Source organism: Trachinotus anak, unplaced genomic scaffold, assembly GCF_046630095.1.
Source record: "Trachinotus anak isolate AG129_WGS33_773 ecotype Australia unplaced genomic scaffold, CSIRO_AGI_Tana_v1 ptg000008l, whole genome shotgun sequence".
Taxonomy (NCBI): domain Eukaryota; kingdom Metazoa; phylum Chordata; class Actinopteri; order Carangiformes; family Carangidae; genus Trachinotus; species Trachinotus anak.
The window spans coordinates 15,425,001-15,445,759 of record NW_027273859.1 but is presented as its reverse complement, the minus strand read 5'-3'; the positions used below and the strand labels follow the sequence as shown (position 1 = coordinate 15,445,759).

At 39.9% G+C, this 20,759-nt stretch overlaps 3 protein-coding genes across 3 annotated transcripts in view; 2 read left to right on the top strand and 1 right to left on the bottom strand.

The window, feature by feature from the left end:
• Window positions 1-1,003: 1,003 nt before the first annotated feature.
• mat2ab (methionine adenosyltransferase 2Ab) lies at window positions 1,004-6,135 on the top strand. The gene is made up of 9 exons (XM_071482987.1): window positions 1,004-1,243; window positions 1,953-2,030; window positions 2,146-2,268; window positions 2,400-2,512; window positions 2,642-2,785; window positions 2,874-3,092; window positions 3,175-3,357; window positions 3,481-3,614; window positions 4,266-6,135. Exons 1-9 carry the CDS (start codon window positions 1,150-1,152, stop codon window positions 4,366-4,368), a joined length of 1,191 nt encoding a protein of 396 aa, XP_071339088.1. The 5' UTR covers window positions 1,004-1,149; the 3' UTR covers window positions 4,369-6,135.
• Window positions 6,136-15,450: 9,315 nt separating this feature from the next.
• cunh2orf68 (chromosome unknown C2orf68 homolog) lies at window positions 15,451-19,025 on the bottom strand. Its single transcript, XM_071482986.1, has 4 exons — window positions 18,791-19,025; window positions 17,729-17,844; window positions 17,489-17,634; window positions 15,451-17,384 (listed from the first exon to the last, which is right to left on the bottom strand). Exons 1-4 carry the CDS (start codon window positions 18,898-18,900, stop codon window positions 17,262-17,264), a joined length of 495 nt encoding a protein of 164 aa, XP_071339087.1. The 5' UTR covers window positions 18,901-19,025; the 3' UTR covers window positions 15,451-17,261.
• A 216-nt stretch (window positions 19,026-19,241) lies between these two features.
• usp39 (ubiquitin specific peptidase 39) overlaps window positions 19,242-20,759 on the top strand; it is a 6,963-nt gene continuing 5,445 nt past the window's right edge. The window contains exons 1-5 of the mRNA XM_071482984.1: window positions 19,242-19,412; window positions 19,574-19,652; window positions 19,764-19,862; window positions 19,954-20,086; window positions 20,605-20,757. Coding sequence (XP_071339085.1) covers window positions 19,352-19,412; window positions 19,574-19,652; window positions 19,764-19,862; window positions 19,954-20,086; window positions 20,605-20,757 — 525 coding nt within the window. The 5' untranslated portion in view covers window positions 19,242-19,351. The remainder of the gene's footprint in view (window positions 19,413-19,573; window positions 19,653-19,763; window positions 19,863-19,953; window positions 20,087-20,604; window positions 20,758-20,759) is intronic.

Sequence of the window (20,759 nt, the reverse complement as noted above, 5' to 3'; positions counted from 1 at the left end):
GCAAAAGAGGGAGATTGGAGCTTTTTGAGTAAAGTATAATCAAGTTATGTTGAGATATGATATCCCCAAACTCTGCTCTTCTCTTAACTGTCCAGATTTCACATTGTTACAAATGTATTACCAGGTTTATCTGGTTGTTTCACCAGGGAAGCACACCCTCTGATGTTCTCATGATAGCTAAAATTAATACAACTTATCAGATTAATCACGCCAGTGTTGGTTTATATCAGACTCTAATAATGGTTTCACGGAAACATTTATTTGTTGTGCGGTGCACGTAGGCCCATCATAAAAACCCCAAACATCACACACAAAGATATTAAGAGTTTGATATTCGACATAATAAAAATTGCAATCACATCTCCCGTGTGTACATTTGCAGAAGAAACAATGTCTGTATTTACTGTCCAAAGAGTATTTTCTTTTAAACTGATCATAGCTGTACTTTCACCATGAAATATTAAGTAGACAGCAGCCACATGCTCATATCTACAGAGGACAGAAGCTCTCATATATGACATCATACGGTTACAGTGAGGATTAAATTTGTGTTTTTGGCAAAGGTTGAGGTAGTGTATGCAGCGATGGAGCTGTCGGGATATAATGAATGAAGAAATACAATAAGGATGTGTGTGGGTTTATGGTGACTCAGGAACTACGTTATGATCCAAATCCAGCTATAACAACTTTATGATTAAGACTGGTTGTGCCAGTGCAGCAGATGTGAAATCACGACACAGGACAAGGTGTAAAAACCCTTCACTGATTTTTTTTTTTTTTATCATTCATCACACCTTTTCTGACCCTGACACACTCCCTCCCTGCAGATTGAGCAACATTTTGACAGCACATGGCCGTTGCCTGTGTACCATTCTGCAACACCCTCCTGGTGACAATATGCTACAACCCTCCTCTATAGGCTCAATGGTACGGTCCGCCTCCTAGTGACGTAAGAGCGTCTGACTTCATAGGATAAATAGTGAAGCTCTGCGCCATGAGGCTTAAACTGGAGGATCAATACACCGAGAGGCGGGCGCCGGTCCTAGGGAGAGCAAGGAAAACGCCGAGGCAGAATTACAGAGTCAGTTTGGTGTTTTGCATTGTAACATTTCCGTGTAAATTTCGCAGCAGCAGCAGCCACTGTTAACAATGATGAACGGGCAGATGAACGGTTTTCACAACTCCCTCATTGACGAGGACTGCTTCCTGTTCACCTCGGAGTCTGTCGGAGAAGGACACCCCGGTAAGACCCGGCACACCGGCCTTACATCACTTTGTCTAGGTGGAGCAAGCTCCATTCACAACCGTTTTACCACGCTGTTTACCCCGCCTACTCCATAATGTAATTGTAATAATGAAAAGCGGTCTCAACACCATTCATTTTTGAACGATTATGGCCTTTTTTTTTTTTTTTCTCCGCTGTGTGACGAGAGCTGGCCCGGTTTCAAGAGCATGTGCTACTTGCTAATGTTAGCTTGCTAATCTCCGGTGACGCTGCCGCCTGTGAGGTCCACCGACAATAAACATACAACCGGACACGAATCTGATATTTACCGCCAGAATAACGTAAAATACTCGTTATATCACTATCTGCAAATTACTTTACGTTTTCCTAAACATCCGGGACTGTTCCCGGGGTACGTGGGGCCACAATGACCGGGACCGCAGTCGGCCTGAACAACACGGCACAGTAATGTTGTTTTTACATCATTCACAGGTGTAGTTATTCAGTGTTGAAGTTTATCGCGTTTGCCTTCCGGTCCCCGGTTTATTTCGCGCCCTCCCTTCTCCTCCAGCCACACGTGTAAATGCTGAAATGGCGGCCGTGGAGAGACACGGGGCCACTCCCACTCCCACTCCCACCACAGTGTACATCCACATCCGATGATCTAGTCTTGCTGCAGTTTTGTCACTGACGCCCGTATTTAGTTAACGTTGTTGTCATTTTTCAGACAAGATCTGTGATCAGATCAGTGATGCAGTTCTAGATGCCCACCTCAAGCAGGATCCTGATGCCAAAGTTGCTTGTGGTAAGATTTTTTTTTTTTTTTTTTTTTTTTTTTTTTTTTGGCTCAAGTCAGATGTTTCCATTGACAAAGGGGGAATCTTTTGCCTGTGTTAACTTATATTTCTTTCCCCTTACAGAGACTGTTGCCAAGACTGGGATGATCCTGTTGGCAGGTGAAGTGACATCACGTGCCACAGTGGACTACCAGAAAGTTGTCCGTGACACCATCCGCCAAATCGGATACGATGACTCCTCCAAAGGTATGACGTGGTGTATTTCTGGTTATATGTTGAGGAGGAGTTTTAAGCTTCTATTCATATATCATATTTATTTATTTATTTTTTTTTATATGAATGGTGTCTTGATATGTTGCTGTCTGTTGCCTGCACAGGATTTGACTATAAGACCTGCAACGTTCTTGTGGCCTTGGAGCAGCAGTCCCCTGACATAGCTCAAGGCGTTCACGTCGACCGCAACGAGGAGGACATTGGAGCCGGGGACCAGGTCAGTAGTGGCTATAAATATTTTTTTGTTTGGTGTTTTGTGGTCTGAAGTTACTGCTTTCTTTTCATTAATGTCTTCAAATGAGGCTTGTGCTTCTCAAATATTGAGTAAATGTGTCTTGCTCTGCAGGGCTTGATGTTTGGATATGCCACTGATGAGACGGAGGAGTGTATGCCTCTCACAATTGTCCTTGCTCACAAGCTGAATGCTAAGATGGCTGAACTGCGACGCAATGGCACTCTTCCATGGCTCCGACCAGACTCAAAGACACAGGTAGAGTGGTCACGCTTGCTGTTAACTATTATAGATTGTCTTTTTGAAGGTGGGATTTAGCTCATTTATATTTTTACTTTCTTTGCAGGTTACTGTCCAGTACCGCCAGGACCGTGGCGCCATGCTCCCCGTGCGTGTGCACACAATTGTCATCTCAGTTCAGCACGATGAGGACATTTGCCTGGAGGAGATGAGGGATGCCCTGAAGGAGAAAGTCATCAAGACTGTTGTTCCCTGCATCTATTTGGATGACGACACCATCTACCACCTGCAGCCCAGTGGACGGTTTGTCATCGGAGGCCCACAGGTAAATGTCAGAGGGTGTGGCTTTCAGAAACTGTTTAGCCTGCAAGTTACTTATGTTTATAACCTCGGTTCCTCTATTACAGGGTGATGCTGGCCTCACAGGACGTAAAATCATCGTTGACACTTATGGAGGCTGGGGAGCCCATGGTGGTGGAGCCTTCTCTGGGAAGGATTACACAAAGGTGGACCGCTCTGCTGCTTACGCCGCGCGCTGGGTGGCCAAGTCTCTGGTGAAGGCTGAGCTCTGCAGGAGAGTGTTGGTCCAGGTGCGTGGTATTGGCAAAACCCACCCATCTTAATTCTAGAGAGAGGGGCTACAAGAGGTTCCTGCCTGAAGTTTTCCTGTGTGTGTGTTGTGCTTGATATAATACATGTGTGTGCTGTATTAGGTGTCCTATGCCATTGGAGTTGCCCATCCTCTCTCCATTTCTATCTTCCACTATGGGACCTCAAACAAGAGTGAGAGGGAGCTGCTTGACATCGTGAAGAAGAACTTTGATCTCCGCCCTGGAGTCATTGTCAGGTAATGTATATCTTCTGAAGCCACCTGCTATTCAATGAAATGGCAGCACCTGGCTCCCTCCTGTCTCCTGTGCCTTAGTTTTGTCTTTTTATTTAGTTGTCCCACCCAGGATTTGGAGTTAATTTAATTCAATAATTTATTGTGGAAATGCTGCAGGCCAATGCAATTTTCCTTTGCTATAGCTGGCACTTTGTTTTGACCTCTGAAAGTTATGAGTTTGCCTTCTCACTTTCTACTTAATTATATGGCATAGTGGGTTACGCACGTCTGCATTAGTGGGGGCAAAAGTCTTAATTTATTGAGGCAGATATGTATGATCTCTGATGTCATAAAGACCAAAGCTAGATAGTTAAACATAGCATAAGGGTTTTTATTTTCTGTAAATTGGATGAGTGTTTTCCATCTGCAAGCTGCTTTGTCAAGTTTGGTCGGCAGCAGGGTAAGTGTCGAAGTTTCACGTGTTCCCCACTGAACCAGCTGGTCGAACAAGCCTGATGTTTTTGTTTTTGTTTTTGTTTTGTTTTGGTTTTTTTTTGGTGGCACGGCACTCTGCACTGGCTAATGTGAGCGTTATGCCTGTGTGAGTATGAATGTGTGCATCTGAGATAACTGGGTGTGACTGCTGCTAAATATCTTGATTATGTATTCCAGGGAGCTGGATCTGAAGAAGCCCTTGTATCAGAGGACCGCAGCCTATGGCCACTTTGGCCGTGACTCCTTCCCATGGGAGGTGCCCAAAAAACTCAAATACTAAACCTGTTAAGCTTTTCCCCCCAGGCTTGTTGGTGTATACTACAGAGAAGCCTACAAGGTTCCGGGGGTGAAATGCCCTTCTCTCTCTCTCTCTCCCTCCCCCTCTCTCTATCTCTCTCTCTCTTTCTCTCTCTCGCTCTCTCTCTCTCATAATAGTGGTATCATTTAACACGACTCCCTTCCTCACTCCACCTTCCTCCTTTTTGTCTTGTTACTGTTTTTTGCTGGTTGCAGTATCATACTGGGCACTTGGAGGCACGTCTCAGAAACTTGATGTTTAAAGAATTGGATGGGTTCCATGAACTCATGCACCAGAGTACTTAATGTTCTCCGATGTCTTGCGGTTCCCCTGCTTCTCGTTGTGATAGACCCTTGAATAGCTGTGCTCAGTTGCTCTCCTTTAGGCATTCCACACTTGTCACTATTGTTAGTCTTCTATTCAGTGTCATGGCGGTAGCATATTAGCCAATATGCGACACCCCTTAATTTACTGGTGCTACTGATAGGAGTCTGTGCATCTCTAAATTTAAGTCCATTTAAAAGCATAATTTGATAGTTGGAGAGTTCTGTGATCTGCCACCTTCCTACAATGAGCCTAGATTCTTTCTAAACATTCCTCCTTTGTCAGTCTGGTACGATAATTCCCTGACCCAGTGTCCTTTTTATCCTTTTTGTTTGCTTTATTCCCTCGTCTTTGTGGAGGATGCTAGAATGGCACAATTAAAATTCAAGGGTTGTTGCTATTTTCACTAAAAAAAAAAGCTATGCACTGCAGGCTAAGGGGTGAGCCAAATTGTAATTATTCAAGCTCTCAAATGAGCATAAAACCTCAGATGCCTCTACAGACCTTTGCTGTTTTCTGATGTAATACAGAAAAGTCAGAAGCTGCTATGTCACTGCTCTGGTCTGCAGGGGTATTGGTTATACTTGATAGTGATGGAAAAATTGGATTGTTTGACATGAAATCAAATTTTAAATGAGTCCTTTTTAAATGTAGTTTAACTTGCGTTTTATGGTTTGAGGTGATTAAAGGCCCTTATACTCCTTAAGTGTATTGATGGCAGGTGTAGCTACAGAGAAACCTGATTCCCATCTTTATCCTTAAAGGAGTTTGTTCTTTGCCACAGCTTCTTATTGGCTAGGAATCAAACCTGAACACTATTTATTTGTTCTCTGAAACTCAGCGTGGATACAGAGAAGCTGAGGTTTCAGAAGGCAGCTTTAAACACATTGAATATTGAATTCCTTCTGACTTGATAATTTTTCAGTGTTTGGCTTGAGGTCCCAGAGTGTTCTACAGAAAAGCTTTGGTCCGCCTCAACAAGGAAAAACTGTCACTGGCTACTGTTGACTATTTTACAACCTTTTTTATTTTTGGAATACAGATCTTATTTTTGATGGGTTAGTTTTAAATCCCATTACAATGTTTGGTGCAATTCTTTGGCTCTTACCTATCCTCATCAATAGGGTGGCAACGTTTGGTTGGTGTAGTACAGAGAAACCAGCCTTGTTTACATAGCTATCTCATGTGTTGGATAGAGTTTTGAGTTTTGGTTTTGTTCCCTTTTACCTCTTGGAGGGCATCCCGTTGGTTACAGTAAGTTAAGAGTGCCTTTTCTATTTCCTCTACTCCCCGTTTGCTTTCCCCCTCCTGCTACCAACATGCTTTCAACTTACAGAGGAACAAGTAGCTCATACTGTATTATGCGTCATGTCTAGACTGGGTAGTTTACTTAATGCTCTGTAATAAACAACTACTCCTTCAAAATGCCTGACTCATGAATTTTCTTTTATGTTCATTGATCTTGCAAATTATAATGAGAAAGTAGAGATGAGGTGCAGGGATACTTGCATAAAACACTGGTCACTTTTTTGCCATGATATTTGTAATGCCTCTGTTTCTCCTATGTTAAATCAAAGTTTGTTGGGGGATAAAGGATTTTCTGTGTGGTTCAACAGTACGTTGCCTATAAGCCCTCGATACAATTGCAGGGAAATATCCAAATACCAACAGTGCAAAGACATTCAGAGGTATGAATACATATCAAGTGTTGACACTTCCAGTGTGTTACAGTAGATATTTGCCAGCTGTTTTCCATTTTAAGTGAACACTGAGCAGCATTTTCAGCAAGGTAAAACTAAGGTCAAGAGCCATCAAGTTAAAATGTCAGTGTAAAACTTGACCTGCTTCTCTGCCTGGTTTACAACCCAGACAACTGGAGAAAATGGTCATAGGCTGTGCTCTACTGTCAGTCAGTTCCACTGTTACAAAAACATTTTTTTTTTAAATATGCAAGCAAAAGATTATCCAAAAAGCTTCCAAATGAGTTTATTTCTATACTGCACCCCGTAATGTAGGGTGGTTTCTGTTGACTTTGAAGTGTAATTGGCACCAATACCCCTCCTGGTCCTGAGAAATTTAGTCTCATCCTACATTATAATGTCTTACAAGTCCACAATAGCAATCCAGCTCTAAGACTGTCTTAGGAAACCATTGTCATTTTACTGGTCAAAAATGTATGGAAACCAAGTCTTCAAAAGCTGAGAGTCAAGCATTCACAAGTCTTCAAAAGCTGACAGTAAAGCATTCGCCAGCTGGGTTACTGATGAGGCCTCAGTGTGTCTTGCCTCAGGGGGAAGTGTTTCTTAAGCTTGTAGGTAGGGTACACATCTTGGGTCTTACTCCTGGACCTGCTGCAGTCATGAGCAATGCTGGCTGCAGAGTTTGACCCCAGGCTAAACTCCCCCTTCTTATTGGCCTCTGACAGCTGCCTGTACCTAATGAAAAGGTCAGTATACTTTCAGTGTGACAGGGGTAATAGTTCTGAGATTAACAGCACAGCCGGCTGCCTTTAAGCAGGCAACTGAGGTGAAGTAACTATGATACTTGCACTGTGAAAGTTGAGGTAGCAGTCAAGAATGGAGTTTAACCAGTTGATATCCTGTGTTTCACCAAGTGAATGTTGGTGTCGACCCCCTTCCTCATTTCCCTGTAAGAAATGTAACTTTGAATGTAGATTCTTATTCTTTTTAAATAATACAAAAGAGTATTTATAATAACAAATCATGTGGGAACCTTTTTGGCTTGTTTGGACACCTTCATTTCTTTTGTTTTCTGAACTGTTGCCACAATTTTGCAACAATGTTTTAAATAAAAATATCCATGTAGGCACCTTAAAATGTGCATCATTACGTATTTTGTTGTTTTGCCAATATGAAAACCCAACAAAACTTGAAACACTGTCAAGATTGATAAGTAACATGTAGTTATGACAGAATTTAGGTGTGTTTTTATACATGTATAGATTATGTACTGACAGCACTGACATCACCTTTTCTACCGCCTAGGTTTGCATTTGCCCTCATATAGGATTTATTATAAACATTATACAGCAATTAAGTCTTTAAAGTCTTTATTCAAGACATCCACTTTCTCTCATCTAATTAAATATATATGCAATTAACAATTTACTTTAAGGCATTCCAGTTTAGTCAACATTCAGACAGTTTGCAGTGTTAACAGTTAAGTACACAAGCGGTTGGATCTAAGTGACCTTTGCCTAGATTAACAGAGGAATTCACATGTGTCAAAGTGAACCTTGAATTGATAGAAGTTGGACAAAACAGACCAGAAATGCTTACTCAGTGACTCTGTGGCCATTTGCAGTTTACAGAACTTCAGCAAACACATTTGGAACTTTGACACAACCCAAGTAACAAAGGGATCTTGAATCTTGAAGGTCTTGGTTTTGGCATAAGCAAGTATTCCTGTAACAAAACAACACAATTGTAAATGTAGATGCAGTAAATAGAGCAAATGGCAGTGTGATAAAGCAGTCTCTAGAGTTACACAGTATACTGAGAGCGAGTGAAACAGAATAAGCTTACTAGAAAAGGATTTGCAGCATTCACTAGTAATGAACGGTGTGCCCTGTTCATGCGATTGTGATCTGGCAGCACAGAATGAACAATTAGGAACTTGATGCCAATAGACTATTTTTCAGACACGGCCTACATTGTTCATCAATTAAAATACAATTATAGCCACCAAATTACTTCCACTATTAATAAAACAAATGATTCCAATATCTGTCTCTAAATACTGTCTATGCTCTTTGTTTATCTTTTCTCAGTTTGGCACATTGATAAAGTCAGTTTAGCCCATCTGTTTTCCCTGTGGTGCTGCCAGGCAATGCTGTTATTTAACCAGTCACACAAACATTTTAGGGTCTTATGTAACATAATAATACGCAGACATATTCCTGAACAAAAATGGAAATATAAAACAATGTATATGAAATACAAAAGAATTAAACAAAAATAGCTGAGATTGTCTTATGACACAGTTGGTACAAAGGCACAGTGAAAAGCTGCATTCAAAGATAAAATGAACACGACAATAATGTTTAGGGTGTTGATAGAGAGTAAATATATTGGTGAGCAGTATAATAACATACTGTATCTGTGTTTGAGTTTGAGGAGGAGTCTCTCAGAGTATAGCTGATAAACTCAAGGGAACATAAACAAAAACTTTTCTAATCCATGGGGAGTAAGAAGGAAATGGGAAGCCCCACATTTCTTTGGCTGCATTGTGGCAAAGGCCACAGGGTCAGAGCAGTAGCTGGGATCAGCTCTGTGAGGAGCTAATTTACCCTCTGTTTGCACAGTTGCAAACATGTTTTAATTATTATCTCTGAGCCCAGGACATTTTTGGGAAAATGTGTGGGACAACGCTCAGAATTTATCACCCTCCTTTACCGTTCAGAGCCAACGCTGAAATTATATTAAATTTGAAAAGCACCGATTAAGTTGATTGCAGTGGGGGTTCTGGGACTGTGTGGCATTATGCTGTGTTTGGTCTAAGTGTACTGTTCCTGAGCAAGCCAATTAATAAAATGCTCCCTAGCACCCAGCAGCTAATTCAAATTACTGCTGCTTGAGCTTTAACAAGAAGAACAAGAACACCTTAATCCAAGGGTACACCTCTGATGTGCCTGGAGCGTACTGGATCTTAGTAAGTCTTAGTGAACTTCAGGCATTTGGAACTGGTTTGGCTGTCAGTCTAGCTGCATTTGAAGCCATATACAGTATGTTTACCTTAGCAAACTTTACTTGCCAATGACACTTCCACTGTAGATAAACTCTGTAAAACACCAGCCAGGTAATGCAAACACAGGCCAGGATCAACTAGGAAAGCTAAAAGGTTTGTGCAATAAAAATGGGTACGATACAATATCAACACAATGTAGTTATCCACACTTTATTGTAAAGTTAGTTAGTATAGTTAATTAATAATTAATTTTTGTCTGATTGTCTGCTCTTCAGTCTGTAGGTGTTGGATTCATTTTTGGATTGGACACATTTTTGGATGTGTAGAAAGTGTATACCATTTTCTAACCAAACTAGATGTGACACAAGAAGATCGTCACTTCATTGCAGTTATTCAAATCTGCAGTCATATGAAGAGGTAGAATATCCACAAAGACAAGTTTGGGCAGTTTGCACTAGTAAGTGCCTTAAGGGAGTCACAGAGATAATTGCTACGTTGAGTTGTGTAAAACATCTACCTACAGTGGCTGCAGAAAGTATTCAGACCCTTTCAATTTTTTTGTAGACTTTATTGTGTTGTAGATTTGATTTTAAATGGATAAAATTGCTTTTGCCCATCAATCAACATTCAATAATCCATAATGACAAAGTGAAAACATGTTTCCAGAATTTTTGCAAATGTGTGAAAAATTTGTGAAAAATAAAAAACCGAAATCTCTTATTTTAAAGAAGTATTCAGACCCTGTGGCGAACTGAAGTGACTGGACAGGTTTAGAAAGACACACAAGTGCGTGTACAAGGTCCCACAATTCATATCAGGACAATAGTCAAGCCATGAAGGCCAAGGAACTGTCTGTGGATCTCAGCGATAAGATTGTGGCAAGGGTATAAAAATATTTCTAAAGCTTTTGGTGTTCCCAGGAGCACAGTGGCCTCAATGATGTGAAATGAAAGAAATTTGAAACCACCAGGACTCTACCTAGAGTTGGCCGTCTAGCTAAACTGAGTATCCAGGACAGAAGGGCATTGATCAGGGAGGTGACCAACAGAGTTTCAGAAGTCCTCCATAGAGATGGAAAAACCATCTCAGCAGTGCTCCATTAGTCAGGCCTTTATGATCGAGTGGCTAGACGGAAGCCACTTAGAGTAAAAGGAAAAAGACAACCTGCTTGGAGTTTGCCAAACAGCATTTCAAGGACTCTGGGAGCATGAGGAAAACACTATGGTCTGATGAAACAAAAATTGAACTCTTTGGGCAAAAATCCAAGCCTCTCAGCAGCAGGGACAAGGAGACTGGTCAGGATTGAGGGAAGGGCGAATGTAGCCAAGTACAGAGAGGTCCTTGAAGACTTGCTGTAAAGACTTCCCAAGAAGACTCAAAGCTTTAGTTGCTGCCAAAGGGGCTTTTACAAAGTACTGAATTAAAGCTCTGAATACTTTTGTAAATTAGACATTTTAGTTGATATTCAATAAATTTGCAAAATGTCTAAAATCATGTTTTCACTCTGTCATGATAGGTTATTGAGTGTAGATGTAGGAGGGGAAAATGCTAATGTTATAAATGTACAATTTAATCCACAACACAATAAAGTGTGCAAAAAGTGAAGGGGTGTGAATAGTTTCTAAAGCCACTGTACACACAAGACTGAAGGAAAGTACAATTAGAGGAAATGTTAAGATGAGCAAAGCATTATTTTGTTTTACTAACAGAATGTCTGTGATCTGTTTTGCTCCTGGTACCAACAAAACTAATTATATTTACTTCAAATCCTGACTGAAACTCATTCAGTCAGAGAGATTTAAGTATCAGATCCTGTTCTGTCATAGGATCTCTGGAGCCTATTCTGTGCTGAATTAGTAATCCAATGAATCTTTACACTATAATTAGCTTGTTACTGTGCCGCATAAATCCTACCAGCTTTGTAAATTAATGAGTGGATAATGTGGCCTGTACATGTGGTTGCTTACCTTCAATGGTAACTCTGGAGACTGGGATAGGATTGCACATAGTTACTCAGGTTTCATTGTATTATTACCATTATTTTTTAGTCATGTTTTGTTTTCATACATAAGCATAAATGTGAAAGTTTAGAAAAGTGATTGCTTACCCCATGTGCTCTGTCAGGGTTCATTTCAAATACATCTTCAACTATCACATTTCTCACATCTCCAGAATTATTATTCAATAAATATAAAAACAAAAAAAGGAATATACAGCTGACATTTTATGACCTTAAATAATGTCTGGAAGTACTCCTTGTTTCTGAAAGCTGGCCCAGATCATTTCACAAATGACATCACTACAGTTACAGTATATCAAGCCATGAACAGTGTTCATGCTCAAGTAACATCATTAAATTCAGACCCCAAGTCCTGTCTGCAGTTCTGTTACAGCAGCTGTGCATTTCCACGACCACACTGGCTTGGTCAAATGTCTATATTTATCTCTGAATGGTGAGGTGGGGTTTGTGCTGGGGATGTACTTCCATCGCCTTGAATGGGCAAGATCACTCACCACTGCCCCCGCTGCATTGATGGATACTGCTGCAGCTGAAGTGCACTGGGCTGTAATAATAAAAGTACGGAACTGTTCCTGGAGAACATTGCACCACACTCACACTACACTCAGTTTGAGGTCGTGGCGTGCTGATAAAGCTTCATTGGTAATGTTATAAAGTTATCTTTTTGGGGCAGCTGGATGCGGTTTACAGTTTTATATTTTTGTTTCTCCACAACAAAAAAAGAACACAAAGAAATCTTCCCACAACAAAGAGCTCAGAGGGCACCTACTGTGCCCAGCTCACATGAGACCAAACAAAGAACTATGAGCACCTCAGCAGAACATGACACTGAGACCAAATATTGTTGTAGACTGAGAGATAAGGTCTTTGGTTACCTTTAACTTTCTCACAGCCAGTGGACTCACTAACAAGGAGAGCAGTGTGGATAACGGTCACAGTGAGAAGGGCAGACGCAGGTCAGCTATTTAGTTGAGGTCAGTGGGATTTCTTGTAAGGATTAGGTGACGGCTGATGCAATACTTGAAAGAGCTTGCTGATGTGCTACTGTAGAAGAAAATTCAATTCACCCATTCCTCCTTTAGCTTTTTGCTTTTGTCATAAATGTCTCCATTTCACCTCAAATTGTTAACACTGGTGCACTTACAACCTAAAGCTGGTTCACCAGAAATTCTCAAAGTTAAGCACCAAATAGAGGAAATAGAAGTAAACTCTACATTTTTTTTGCTCAGCTATATACATTAGGTTTTATTTGACAATTATTATGTTTGAGAGTAGTTCTGGGGTTCTTCACCCTGTAGGTGTGTGATTTAGGTGTGTTAAATAGGTGTGTTAAATAACAGCCTTATCATCATGGCAATCTCCCATACTGATGAAGCTTACAAAGGTGTGTTCAATTGCATGTGTACATGTGAATCAACCTGCTTAAAAAAAACGACAAGAACATGTGACAGTACATATAAATCAGAACAAATGCATGTCTGTATCAGCAGGTAAAAGAGACTGTACTGCATGGTATTCTGGTTCACATGAACAAAATCCTGACACCCAGCAATTAATTCAAATAACTGCTGCTTGAGCTTTGACAAAGAAGAACAAGAACACCTTGATCCAAGGATACATCTCTGACGTGCCTGTAGAGGACTAAATGTTTGGAAGTATTAGTAAAGGTCAGGCATTTTGAACTGGTTTGGGTGTTGTTCTGACCGGATGTGAACAGTATGTTTACCATAGAAAACTTCACACAATTACAATGACATTTAAGCAAATATCAACAAATAGTATAACACATTAGTAAAAGCATGTGCAAATCTTCTACAGTAGCTAACCTCATAAAACACCAGTGTAAAACACAGGCCAGGATCAACTAGGAAAACTAAAAGGTTTGTGCAATGAAAATAGGCACTGTGCAATATCAACACAACCTTGGCCCACCATGGTTATCCACACTTTATTGTTGTATAGTTAATTGTACTGGTGTTGCCGAACATATGCGAAAAACCCTCAGAGTGTAGTGTTAGTGTTAAATGTATGTTGATATGACGTTGATGATGTGGGTTTTTTTTCTGAATTTCTGCTCTTCAGTCTGTAAGTGTTGCATTACTTTTTAACACTTTCTTGGAGGTTCTAATGCCAAATCAATGACATTGTAAAGTGTATATAATCTTATAACGCAATCAAATGTGACTCAAGAACATTGTCACTTAATTACAGTTATTCAAATCCGGTGTCATAAAGAGTTAGAATTTCCACAAAGACAAGTTTGGGCAGGTTGCACCAGTCGGCAACTTAAGGGAGTTACAAAGATATTCCTATGTTGAAGGGTTATGTATGGAACCAGCTTGGAGGGCTGGCATCATTTTGTTCCTAGAAAATCTGTTTTTCATTCTTTAGTCTTGCAATCCATAGAGCTTTATACACTGAGTATTAACAGTAAACAGTACATACATTAGGTTTTGATTTTTTTTCATTCATAATCACATAATGCATTATTCTTAAGCGGTGGAATGACAGTTCTTCTGAGGTTTTTCACACTGTAGGTGTGTGTAGGTGTGTTGAATAATACCTTATCATCATGACAATCTCTTTTCAGTAGTTCTGGTGACTTTCCAAAATCCTATATTTAGTATTATTGAATTGGCATTAGACTTAAGTTTGTCATCGTGCCCAACCCAGCTTAAATTCTAGCAGTATGTTGTGTAACAGCTGTCTTTTCATTCGGCTGAGAGAAGTTGAAAAACAAGAATGTAAAGAAGAGGTAGATGTGCCGATCCTTTTCCGAAATGTATTTTATTACACTAGATTATCTGAGTATATGAAGGTAGTTTGTTTCAGTTTGGCTGCATTAAAAAAGAAAGAATGAAAAAACGAGAAAAGAGAGAATCAAGTCAAGTGAAAACATAGGATAATGTAAAGAGCCTGGGGCCTCAGCATTTTAGTGAACTCACACAATAAAAGAGAAAAAAACAGGATGTAAATGTAGACATTCAGCTTTCAATGTAAGCAGAACTACATTATCTAGATAAAGAGAGGGAAGGTATTTCTTGTGTACTTTTGTGTATAACAAAGGAGCTCTGTTACAATGCAAAAGTTACATAAGTACTCAAAAGTTTAGCACCTCAGTAAATAAATTAAATCTAACAGTGTGATGAAGGCAATGCTGAGATGGAAGCCAAAGCTGCCTGAGTATTTGCTATTGAAGAAGAGATTTTGAGAACAGAATTGCAAGCAGCTCTTAAAGGGTTTGTTAAGTGTGCGGGGTCGATATGAATGTTTGAAAATCTATGTATGTATGTATGTTTGAAAATATTGTTTAAAAAAAGAAACGGATGGTTCAAGATGGCTACAGACTTATCTTTATCTCAATAATATTGCAGTTGGTCAGAAACAAATAAAAAGAGTGTAGTGTAGACACAATGTCTAATAGAAATGGAAATATGTTACATATCACATGTGACATAACAGATTAGGCAATGTTCAAATTCTGCCAGATGCATAACTTCCAGTCTGCCTGTCACAACACATACACTAAATACTTTCACGTTGTCAAAACATTTCACAGGTGCTCCTCAGGTGAGAATTACAAAACACAGGTTATGTTATGTAACTTGTTAATACAAAGCTACAGTTAAGTGGGGGGGGGGGGATGTGTGAGGGTGTGAGTTGTGATTGGGTCATTTTCAGCCAATTGAAAAATGGTGAAACTGGAGATAATCTAGTGAGCAGAAGACTGGGTGCCATGGGAATGTGTCCCCCCTCTCATAACTTCAGTCACATGGCAGACTGAGGAATGAGAAGTGAGCCGGAGAAGGGCGTTGACAATTTAAAGGAGGAGTGTCTCCGTTCCACCAATAGCACAGCAGAGCCCACTCCTCCTGGACAAGGCTTTGCATAACACTGGAGGCCCGCCATGTGGTTTGAAGATGAAGTTAGCATATTTTCAAGCATTTATGAAAACAATGAATTAATCCTACTATAGAGTGGATCAACAGTGTGTGTCCAAATGTCAAGCCGTCTTTTGTTTTTGTTTTTTTTTTTTTAACCTACAATGGAAATGATTGTTGAACTTTTTAGCTCATGAAAACTCTTAATTGTTCTGGAAAAGGAAACAATGGCTGCCACCAAAACAAGCTATCATCAGCAGAAAAACTAAGTCAAGGGCAGCTCCACACACAATGAATGTTGCACTGGCTTTTTGAAGTCACAAGATGCAATTTTGCTCATAGTGTGTAGCACTGCAAACTGTAAAATCTAAACCTCTGAACTGGGCCTCTATGCGAGAGCTCAGCATTTCTTCTCACACAAAAGAGAGTAACGTCTTGTCTCTAAAGTCAAAGAACTGCTCATTGTCAGATAAGCAGCACCAAATTTTATCCACCACTGACCCTGCACTGCAGTTATTTTTGGTGAAGTTTTATGTCTTTGTTAAGCAGCTGACAGTAGAGATATGACAGGAAGTAAGGGGAGGGAGAAAAGGGGACTTATTTGCAACAATGGTGCAGAGAAGTATTCACCCCTGGGGTGTAATGGTACATGTTCAGCACCCTAAGGACCACCCCTAATTCATCTGAGTCCCTCAGATGTCCAGTGTTTCTTTCAGTTTTTAGTTAAAAACAGTGAAATAATGTTGCCTGAACCATTCCCCTTCACAAACAGGATATGTGATTTTTTTTTTTTTTTTTTAGAACAACTGACATTGTCTTTTATAGAGAAATTACACTGTACAGTCATGTTTTTAAAGATAAAGTGCACTGTTACCTTGCACCTAAATGATTAAATCTAAGTTGACGGTTTGTAAGAACGGCAGCTAATGCCCATGTTAAATAGAAGTGGACAGGAAGGCAGAGTTGAAAAACTGTTAAATACTGCCACCTGCTGAAAACATGAATCACATCCATCAGTCAACTGAAGCTGATACTTTATGTATTCCTGTTAGTTTTCCCAGATTTGAGTTTGTATAGACCATTGAGACACAATAAAAACAAAAAAAAGCAAACAACTACATTCACATTTTATGGCTGTTCCATTCCACAAATTCACAGCCAGACACTTGGACAGTAATACATGGTTTTTATGTATATGTCATTGTATATGTAATATATGAGTTGTGTCCTAAAAAAATATTACTGTATCAAAAATAAAAGTCTTCCAACAACCCCCAAATAAATTAGAATACTGAAAACAATGAAACACAGTTGCCACACAAACACATCATGGCTACATCCACTAAACTCTCCAATTCACTAAGAAAAAGAAATTCTCACATTTCTAAACATAAGATCGCTGGCAGACTGACGCATGTTCTGTTCAAAACAATTTACCAATAAAGTTGAAATCTTGTTTATGAAAACTAAATTTTTGTAAACATGAGAAACACAAGGGATGTTCAGTGGAGGAGGAAGGTTGACAGAGCTCTGGCAGAGAGTACCTGCACCTTTCTGAACCGTTCAACTGTTAGAAAGCAACAACATAACTTTATGGGTCCAGTTTAACTCAAAGGTGTTATAATGTGTTATGAGACAAGATATGAGGTAACAGTCCAAGATGAGCAAAATGTTGTAAACATGAACATGACAGTCAACTCCCAACCATACTGTCTATGGTAAGTACTGTTCCTACTCCTTTTAAAACAGACTCGACTTGTTTGTGGAACAACCCATTGGATCTTTACTGACAGTCACAGTACGGGATCCAGATCCTCATTATGCCTCCAACACTGTCAACAGCGTTGATGCTTTGGAGGAGCACAGAACTGCGAATGAAGTATTATTCCATAGGCCTTTTGCCTGCAGCCCCTTTGCCATCATAATCTTGCTTTTGATATCACTCAGCGTTTGTCTCGTCTTTTGTCCATTTCCTTTTGAATCCGAGCCTCCAGAGCTGCCCTCATGGCTGAATCCAGGATGTTCTTTTCTGCAACACGTTCCACTACCTTCTCAGGCTTATCATCCTTTAGAAACAGAAAGAACATTAGGAAATTAAGACCAAATGAAACTAAAGTAGACCAAAGGACACAAAAAGCCAGAGACATCAGACAAAAGGATGTCCATTAACCTTGTGCACAAGGAAGGACGTAATGGTACCAGAGTCCGCCAGATAATCAAGCCAGAAAAGTTCATTGCCATGGGTCTCAGTCTCTGTGCTCGACCCACTCTCGTTCCACTCTTCAGCCTCAGCACCAGCCCCTGACTCTGATCCATCTGGAAAAGGAGCAAATACACATTCTCTTTACTCTCTTCAGTGGACAGTTACTATCATTGGCTGAAACAAAACAAAAGGACACATCAATCTTACATCTTCGGCGCGGATGGTACACTTGGATGTCAGGTCGACGGGGTCGCCTAGGAGTTGTGGTGTGCCTCCGCCGCTGAAGCTCTTTGGCTTGCTTCACCTCTTTATCATAGTCATCTCTTGAACAGGCAGGGAATTGACATTTGTTGACACTGACATTGCTTTGAAATGTATAATATACCACATGCTCGTGGAACTAAATTAATGCAAGACATCTCCAACCTTCTAATCTAGTTAAACAAGAGCAAGTGGGTCATGCTTTTGTTTTACTGTGCATAAGGATAATTGAGTTGCAGTCCTGTTACCCTGACAAACTGCTCTCCAAAACATGCTAAATGTAAGCTTAAGTGTATACTTCTTTATATCAATTCTGCACTTTTCTACCATCAAGTATATTGCACTTGTCCAAACAGATTTCAGAAAATCTATTGTAGACATAGTATTGTAGAAAAATTGCTTTTTTACTTATTTTTTCCTCATATAACCAAGCGGTTTCAGATGTTAATATTTGCGGTCTTAAAGTCGCACATTGCATACTCCTAAAATCTGATACAATTACTACCAACCAGTAGAGATGAAAAAAGACAGGAGGAAACATATGGCTAAGTGTTAAACACCAAAATTTGATGTAAAATTTACTTCTTCATCAATGTATTTCTTAGGTTCTGTCTTAAAAACATGTAATGTTGAATTTCCTCGCCCCCTTCTTAGGTAACAGCATCTGATAACAATATGGGAGATAGATACAGCCCCTGACGAGACAGAAAAAAATCTATAAGTTCGATTTCTTTTTATAAAATAAGCAATTGTGTTGTTTGGCATCCAGTGTCCTAAGCCAAGGATAACTTTGGCCTGTACGACCTTTACTTATATTTTAACTTTAGGCAAAGAAAGGGCCGATATTAATCATTATCTGCCCTGCCTATGAACATTTCTTTACCATCAGATCAACTTCTATTAAAAAAAGAAAAGTGTAGCTGCAGGTCTGGATATTGTAGCTGATTGTTGTGAACTACCTCGTATGCTATCAGCTAGCAATTAGCTAACGGTAGTTAAGGAAATCACCTAGCAATCTGGTTCCTCCGGATATGGTGAAGGAAGCCGTGGCTCATATCCAAACGCCCCCCAGGTTTATATTTTAGTTCGTGCGCTTCATCGTCTCTCAAAATATCCATTTTCACAGTCAGCGCCAATGTGGTGACAGTATTTAGAGGCTAACGACGCATATGATTGCACCAAGTCTCAATCAGAGCACTGACAAAAAGCTATATGCTAGCCTATGGTAATTTGTTGTCCAACTGTAAAACTCCCAGAGTTTATAAATTAATATGATCTAAAAAACTAAATCTTGTTTCACAGAGAATTTTTACAAAACGCACCAAAACATAAACGCAATCATAAGTGACAAAGCATTAAAAAAAAAAATACTGCCAGAAATCTACGAGTAATCAAGTTTGGGACTCGATGTGGCTTCAAACTCCGGGATAGGTTTTTGTCTATTTGCTATCTGCGACGTACAAACACCGCGAGTTTCGACGCGCACGGTGCGAGACCCATTGATCTAATCCAAATAAAGTTGTGCCTTCTCTGTTGTTTGGACATTAAGACCATAAGCTGATATCTGCGATGGTTTCTCTGAAGCGAGAGAGAGAGGCTGAGGTGGACGACGATGACAGCGACGACGGAGGTACGTTTATTTACTTTTAACGTATGTCCTACATTTCGTTAGCGGGTAGCGACGGTATTAGCAGCTAGCAATATTAGCTAGCATGTTTAGCTAGCTTTCATCCAAATGGTGGGACACAATGTTGACTGACATCGCTCGTAATGTTTCCCTTTGTGTTGCAGTGACAGCCAAAATAGGACGAGGACGTGTGGTAGAAGACCGAAGAAGCCGTCACTGCCCTTACCTTGACACCATAAACAGGCAAGACAAAAGTTGAATGTACCCGGCTAATGTTACTGCTAAATGTTAGTCAGCCCTGTTTATTTCCATAGCTCTGCAGCTGATTCCCAGTTTTTTCTGTAAATCCACCAGGAGTGTGCTGGACTTTGACTTTGAGAAGCTCTGCTCCATCTCTCTCTCCCATATCAATGTCTACGCCTGCCTTATATGTGGGAAATACTTTCAAGGTAGGTGGATTCACTGATATTTCAAAATATCAAACAAAATTAAACATCTTGTTGTGCAGGGACTGATGCACTCATGTATGCTTCCTTGTAGGTAGAGGTCTTAAGTCCCATGCTTACACTCACAGTGTACAGTTTACCCATCATGTGTTCCTCAACCTGCACACACTCAAGTTTTACTGTCTGCCAGACAACTATGAGATCATTGACTCTTCACTAGAAGACATCACTGTAAGTAAAATCATGGGGTTATGTCCTCATCATGTGTGTTGTGCTTTTGATACCAAATTTGGAATGGATGTTTATGTTCAGTTTAATTAAAGCAAATTAAAATTTCACATGGAATGAGAATGACTGTAGAGTGGAAAGATGAATATGTGTGATATTAATATGCTGTAAATTGATATATTTGCAGATTTGGTTGGCATTATTATTTTAGTTCAAATATTGTATTTTCCTAGTGCTAAAGGTTACATCACAGCTGAGTCGTATTAAAATTACTGTATTTGTTGAATTCAGTGAACAATAAATGAGTATATCTGTTTGACAAAACATGTAATGACACTTGTAATAGCAGTCTTTTTATAAATGGTATAACCGTGGTTGAAGTTTGTTTTAAAATACCAGTATGGATACTGTGACATGTGGCACTCACAATATTGTATTGTCAATACTGACGCTTGATTTTTTTCAGTATTTCCAGACTCTAGTGTTGTGTCAGTAATTTGTTGGCACTTCTTTTCCTACAGTATGTGCTAAAGCCAACTTTCACCAAGCAGCACATAGCAGGGCTGGACAAGCAGGGTAAATTGTACCGAGCCTACGATGGTACGACATACCTGCCAGGCATTGTAGGTCTCAACAATATCAAAGCCAATGACTACGCCAATGTGGTGTTACAGGT

Excerpts from the sequence above, each read along its gene's own strand:
- mat2ab (XM_071482987.1), top strand. The coding sequence starts at position 1,150 with ATGATGAACGGGCAGATGAACGGTTTTCACAACTCCCTCATTGACGAG. Across the intron at positions 1,244-1,952 it reads TGTCGGAGAAGGACACCCCG|ACAAGATCTGTGATCAGATC; the intron begins GTAAGACCCGGC and ends GTCATTTTTCAG. Across the intron at positions 2,031-2,145 it reads TGATGCCAAAGTTGCTTGTG|AGACTGTTGCCAAGACTGGG; the intron begins GTAAGATTTTTT and ends TTCCCCTTACAG.
- cunh2orf68 (XM_071482986.1), bottom strand. The coding sequence starts at position 18,900 with ATGGATATTTTGAGAGACGATGAAGCGCACGAACTAAAATATAAACCT. Across the intron at positions 17,845-18,790 it reads CGGAGGAACCAGATTGCTAG|AGATGACTATGATAAAGAGG; the intron begins GTGATTTCCTTA and ends TGCCTGTTCAAG. Across the intron at positions 17,635-17,728 it reads GTACCATCCGCGCCGAAGAT|ATGGATCAGAGTCAGGGGCT; the intron begins GTAAGATTGATG and ends CTCCTTTTCCAG.